The sequence below is a fragment of the Trichomonas vaginalis genome, chromosome III, assembly GCF_026262505.1.
Source record: "Trichomonas vaginalis G3 chromosome III, whole genome shotgun sequence".
Lineage (NCBI taxonomy): Eukaryota > Parabasalia > Trichomonadida > Trichomonadidae > Trichomonas > Trichomonas vaginalis.
In genome coordinates, this window is record NC_067205.1 from 19,772,870 (window position 1) to 19,780,294 (window position 7,425).

At 27.8% G+C, this 7,425-nt stretch overlaps 1 protein-coding gene across 1 annotated transcript; it reads right to left on the reverse strand.

The window, feature by feature from the left end:
* Nucleotides 1-4,213: 4,213 nt before the first annotated feature.
* TVAGG3_0732250 (uncharacterized protein) lies at nt 4,214-4,798 on the reverse strand (the record flags this gene model as incomplete). The annotated part of the gene is made up of 1 exon (XM_051244576.1): nt 4,214-4,798. A coding segment is annotated over one exon (585 nt), but the record flags the coding sequence as incomplete, so codon positions are not given.
* Nucleotides 4,799-7,425: the final 2,627 nt, after the last annotated feature.

Genomic DNA, 7,425 nt, shown 5'->3' on the forward strand with positions numbered 1-7,425 from the left:
TTTCATTAGACAAAACTGACTCTGAAAGTCGAGATCGATAATTCATTGTCGAAATGACCTGATATTTATCTGGATCTGTTTCGTATCTGTTCAGTTTAGGATATTTACTAACACGAAAGCCACGATGATCGTCATCACTAGCATAAACTCCGTCTTTTGGAATTCCAAGAAACAAAACTTCTTCGTTGTTTTCTTCTTCATATGAATATTCATATTCAATATCAATATCAATTCCTGTGTTTAATTCTTGTTGTTCTTCAATAAATGCAGCATTTGGTTTTCTTTTGACTCTTTTTGAGCCTTTCTTAGGTTTTTCGTAAGGTTGACGAGGTTTGTAATAGTCATATTCTGGATAAAACTCGAAATTATCTTCTTTTTCTTCTTCTTCAAGATATGAATATGAATTTTTTGTATTTGTGGAAATTATTGATGTATTTATTTCGGATTTTTCTTCTGTAATGTCGTCAAGCTGTAATTGGTCTTGTGATGGAATTATTTCAGAAATTTTATTATTAATAGATTTTTTAATTGGTGATTCATTAAATAATTGATCTTCGGCTTCTTCTGATATACTTTCTAATATGAAATTTGAATTAGAATTGTTTCTTACAAAATTATTTGAAAATGTAGGATTTCGTTAACACCGCTCGCATTTTTGTTCGCTATACTTATTTAAATTAAGCTACCTTAAACATACTTGTACAAATATTAAAACTCTCTCAAATGTTAAATACAAAATTAATTAAATTATTAAGTTGAAAACTTTCACAATTTTCCACTTTAATATGCGTGCTTGACTAGGAACATCAATGGTAACATCTCGATATATTCATTTGTGCAAATAAAAAGATTATGAAATTTATTATGAATATTACACAAAAAAAGGAGGTGATAGCAAGACAAAAATAGACATATTATCATGTTTGTCTAATTCATCTATGCATTGTATATAATCGAAATTTATTTTGTAACTCACGTATTTTCAAGCTACCTTAAATATCTTCCTAGTATAAATCGTTTACAATTCATTTCCACTCAAATCTAGTTAAATTTATTATAATATTATTATCAATATAATTCTTACTCATAAATCACTCATTATCTCACACATATGATATAAGCTCAGCTAGTATTATCTAAATTTTTCATTATTACTCCTTGAATAAATCTACATGTGGAACCCTGAGTTGAGTGACTTCTAATATTCATGATTAAAAATGTGAACCAAATTGCAAATTTTTAATAAAACCAAGCAATCCATGATGCATACTGTTATAAATTTATGAGAAAGACATGCAGCATTATGAGAAAAGACTACGTTTTTTCTCTCAAAAAATTGAATTGCTATTCAACTGCGATTTTGAGATGACTATATTATAATAAATTTAACTAGATTTGAGTGGAAATGAATTTTAAACGATTTTATATTAGGAAATGGTGTCTATTTATGCCAAGGCATATAATAAATAATAATTTTGAGGATATATTAGCCATAAGACTTAAATAGCTTAGTGGAAAACTCAATAAAGATTAGGACAAGTATTATTCTCCAATATCGATGATTTCAAACTTGGAATTGGGCGAAATTATTTGATAAAAATTCATTGGAAGGATTTGAAAGTTTTAACTATAATGAATGTATAACTTATGTGATAAGAAATTGAATGAATATGAGTTTAAAGGAATTAATTAAGAAAATTTATTAGATATATACTGAATTAAAAGACATAACTTGCATAAAAATAAATGATTTAGCTAAAATATTTTAATAACCCTCGATCCCAAAAATTACAAAGCATTCCAAAGTTTCGAGATATTTAAATTTTAATAAAATTTTCGAAATTTAATTTTTTTCTAAAGTGTCAAATAACGTATTTTCTTTCAGAAATATTTTTCAAAAATTTCATGTTCACGTTTATAAGCAATATATACTGAGTAATATTTTTTGGCGATGTCAGATTTTTTTGAATGGTTTACGATTTTTAACATAGGTTTATTCCTAATATTACTAAATAAATATTTTATTTATTACAATTTTGGTCGCTCAAAAACCATAAAATTTTGAGAGTTGGAGTACTTCTAAAAAAACATGTAAAATAATATTGTTCGTATGTCAGGATGTGAAAAGTGCATACTTGTGTAATTGAAATTTTTATCGTTTAATCAATAAAACAAGTGAAATATCAAATTTACCAAAAAGAAAATTTATGGATTTAAAAGAAGAACAAATTTTATTTTCTTTCTTTGGAACAAATAATAATACTATTTCAAGATTTCCTTCACATGGACGTAATCCAATGAATGTTAAATTATTCTTAAATGATTCTGTTCCTCTCTCTGTTGTATCAACTGTTCTATCAGTTGATAAATCATCAATACTACATTGATGTATATAAATTTGTCCATAATATGCTTCAAATAAAACTCCTTTGTTATTCTGTTGATTGTTTTGGAAAGATGAATTGAAAATATCAAGTCTACTAAAAGAAACATCAACTAATCCTTCATATCCTTCTTGAGAATTATTTATATAATTACATCGGTCAATTCTTCCTTGACAAGAAAACCCAGTAATAATACAGAAAGCTGCTTTTAAATTCTCAAAATTACAAAATGAAACATTTACTGTTGATTCAACATCATCATAACTAAAACCTGTACATCGTACTGAAATACAGTTAGAAACGTTTGTTTTTGAAAGTGATGTAAAACCTTGAGATTGGTAAATCATTAAATCTACTGAACTATTTCCTCCATTACAAATTGATCCTTGGAGGAGTGTACTGTTAATTTCGCCATATAAATAAGTAAATTGGCCAACTGATGGAGTTTGACTTTCAAATGAACAGAATTTATCAATAATAATGTTATTTTTACTATAACTTTGAATATATACTGTACCTGAACCTTTTGAAAAAACGTTTTCGCAAAGTAAAATCGAGTAATCTTTTGTATATTCGAATTTAACTGCTCTATCTTGAAGATTGGTAAACTTGCAGATGTATGCAAAGCATTTGTTAGATGCTGCTGTGACTTTTTCAACTTCACCGGTAAAAACTTCGGAAGGAGGACTAATTCCTTCATAATAAAGGTTCCAAACACTATCTTGATCAGCATCGCTATGGGAATACTTCTCGAATGCAATTAATTGCACTTAAACAATGAGTTTTTTGACTCATTGCAAAAGTAATAAAAAGGATGGGGGTAAAACTTTCAGTGAAATTCAATGATACATTCATCAAATATTTAATATTTATGTTTTAATTTTGTTAATTCACAAGTTTAGTTGTTCAGAATTATTCATTTTTTATAATGTCTGGGAAATCTATTGTACGTGTTACTTCTCATCGAGCTGATAATAACAAATTATATTATTGTATTCAATGTAATGATAATACATTTCTCTGGGTAACTCCAAACTCCATAAATGATGAAACAAATAAATTATTTGTAAGGTACTTTTATAACGACAGATCCTGTTGATGATGATTTATTTTTAACTCGAGAAGATAAAGATAATCCAAGCATTGTATTCAAAGAAAAATATAACTAGATGAATAATATAACAATTTATAAATATAAACAAATAAAACAATTAATCAATTCCTTTAAGGAACTTATTATTATAATTATAGGCTGATTTGGCATTATCTCTTTTGATTCTGGGAGTAGATTTATAATTATCATCATCTGAACTAGAATTATCAAGGAATTTTCGTTTAAAAGGCGAGGTTTTTGAATGGGTTTCTTTATTTGTTGTTGTTTTTGGAGTTGATTGTTGATAATTTTCTTTTTGTGAAATTTTTGTTGTTGATTTGCTAATTTTAGGTGTATTGTAATTATACTTCTTTGGTGTATTGAATTTGTCTTGTTTGAGTCCGGATTCATCATCACTTGATGAAGAGAATATAAATCTTGATCCGTTTTTAAGAGTTAAAGGGGATATTTTATCTGGGTCACTATCGAATATATGGTTGAACTCAAATAGATATGTTTCATTAGACAAAACTGACTCTGAAAGTCGAGATCGATAATTCATTGTCGAAATGACCTGATATTTATCTGGATCTGTTTCGTATCTGTTCAGTTTAGGATATTTACTAACACGAAAGCCACGATGATCGTCATCACTAGCATAAACTCCGTCTTTTGGAATTCCAAGAAACAAAACTTCTTCGTTGTTTTCTTCTTCATATGAATATTCATATTCAATATCAATATCAATTCCTGTGTTTAATTCTTGTTGTTCTTCAATAAATGCAGCATTTGGTTTTCTTTTGACTCTTTTTGAGCCTTTCTTAGGTTTTTCGTAAGGTTGACGAGGTTTGTAATAGTCATATTCTGGATAAAACTCGAAATTATCTTCTTTTTCTTCTTCTTCAAGATATGAATATGAATTTTTTGTATTTGTGGAAATTATTGATGTATTTATTTCGGATTTTTCTTCTGTAATGTCGTCAAGCTGTAATTGGTCTTGTGATGGAATTATTTCAGAAATTTTATTATTAATAGATTTTTTAATTGGTGATTCATTAAATAATTGATCTTCGGCTTCTTCTGATATACTTTCTAATATGAAATTTGAATTAGAATTGTTTCTTACAAAATTATTTTGAAAATGTAGGATTTCGTTAATTCTTGTACTACTTCGCCGACTTTCTGATGCAGAATCATCGTTTTCGTAAGTTTGGTTTTGCTTTGGATGTGAAATTTGTCGCTTGCCTGCTCGATTTAAAATTTCTTTGATAGATTTACCTAATGTTGATCGTGGATTCTTAAGTCTTGTCTTAACCCTCATGTATGGAAATGCTTCTGAAACTTGGCAAATAACTTTTTTTTTGACAGTTGTCCGAAGATTCTTATTATATATTTGTCAAAAAAAAATCAGGCGATTAAGGCTGCAACCTATAGAAATAAAGGACAAAACATTAAACAGTTCAGGATTACTATACACGTATGTGTGATGAGTATGTCAGGAAGTGGAAAGCATGTGTAATTGAAATTTTTATCGTTTAATCAATAAACAAAAGTGAAATATCAAATTTACCAAAAAGAAAATTTATGGATTTAAAAGAAGAACAAATTTTATTTTCTTTCTTTGGTACAAATAATATTTCATATTCAAATCTCTTGCACATATACTAAAATCAATGTAGTAAAAATATTTTAAATGATTCTGTTCCTTGATCGGATACATCAACTGTTCCATTAGTTGATAAATCATCAATACTACATTGATGTATATAAATCTGTCCACCCAATCTGCATTAAATAAAAATCCATTATTCTGTCGATTGTTTTGGAAAGATGAATTGAAAATATCAAGTCTATCTATAGAAATATAAACTAATCCAGAATTTTTCTCTGAGAATTATTTATATAATTACATCGGTCAATTCTTCCTTGACAATGAGAAAACGAAGTAATACCACAACCAGTTGCTTTTAAATTCTCAAAATTACAAAATGAAACATTTACTGTTGATTCACTTTCAATATAATCAAAACCTGTAGAAGCTGCTGAAATACAGTTAGAAATGTTTGTTTTTGAAAGTGATGTAAAACCTTGAGATTGGTAAATCATTAAATCTACTGAACTATTTCCTCCATTACAAATTGATCCTTGGAGGAGTGTACTGTTAATTTCGCCATATAAATAAGTAAATTGGCCAACTGATGGAGTTTGACTTTCAAATGAACAGAATTTATCAATAATAATGTTATTTTTACTATAACTTTGAATATATACTGTACCTGAACCTTTTGAAAAAACGTTTTCGCAAAGTAAAATCGAGTAATCTTTTGTATATTCGAATTTAACTGCTCTATCTTGAAGATTGGTAAACTTGCAGATGTATGCAAAGCATTTGTTAGATGCTGCTGTGACTTTTTCAACTTCACCGGTAAAAACTTCGGAAGGAGGACTAATTCCTTCATAATAAAGGTTCCAAACACTATCTTGATCAGCATCGCTATGGGAATACTTCTCGAATGCAATTAATTGCACTTAAACAATGAGTTTTTTGACTCATTGCAAAAGTAATAAAAAGGATGGGGGTAAAACTTTCAGTGAAATTCAATGATACATTCATCAAATATTTAATATTTATGTTTTAATTTTGTTAATTCACAAGTTTAGTTGTTCAGAATTATTCATTTTTTATAATGTCTGGGAAATCTATTGTACGTGTTACTTCTCATCGAGCTGATAATAACAAATTATATTATTGTATTCAATGTAATGATAATACATTTCTCTGGGTAACTCCAAACTCCATAAATGATGAAACAAATAAATTATTTGTAAGGTACTTTTATAACGACAGATCCTGTTGATGATGATTTATTTTTAACTCGAGAAGATAAAGATAATCCAAGCATTGTATTCAAAGAAAAATATAACTAGATGAATAATATAACAATTTATAAATATAAACAAATAAAACAATTAATCAATTCCTTTAAGGAACTTATTATTATAATTATAGGCTGATTTGGCATTATCTCTTTTGATTCTGGGAGTAGATTTATAATTATCATCATCTGAACTAGAATTATCAAGGAATTTTCGTTTAAAAGGCGAGGTTTTTGAATGGGTTTCTTTATTTGTTGTTGTTTTTGGAGTTGATTGTTGATAATTTTCTTTTTGTGAAATTTTTGTTGTTGATTTGCTAATTTTAGGTGTATTGTAATTATACTTCTTTGGTGTATTGAATTTGTCTTGTTTGAGTCCGGATTCATCATCACTTGATGAAGAGAATATAAATCTTGATCCGTTTTTAAGAGTTAAAGGGGATATTTTATCTGGGTCACTATCGAATATATGGTTGAACTCAAATAGATATGTTTCATTAGACAAAACTGACTCTGAAAGTCGAGATCGATAATTCATTGTCGAAATGACCTGATATTTATCTGGATCTGTTTCGTATCTGTTCAGTTTAGGATATTTACTAACACGAAAGCCACGATGATCGTCATCACTAGCATAAACTCCGTCTTTTGGAATTCCAAGAAACAAAACTTCTTCGTTGTTTTCTTCTTCATATGAATATTCATATTCAATATCAATATCAATTCCTGTGTTTAATTCTTGTTGTTCTTCAATAAATGCAGCATTTGGTTTTCTTTTGACTCTTTTTGAGCCTTTCTTAGGTTTTTCGTAAGGTTGACGAGGTTTGTAATAGTCATATTCTGGATAAAACTCGAAATTATCTTCTTTTTCTTCTTCTTCAAGATATGAATATGAATTTTTTGTATTTGTGGAAATTATTGATGTATTTATTTCGGATTTTTCTTCTGTAATGTCGTCAAGCTGTAATTGGTCTTGTGATGGAATTATTTCAGAAATTTTATTATTAATAGATTTTTTAATTGGTGATTCATTAAATAATTGATCTTCGGCTTCTTCTGATATACTTTCTAA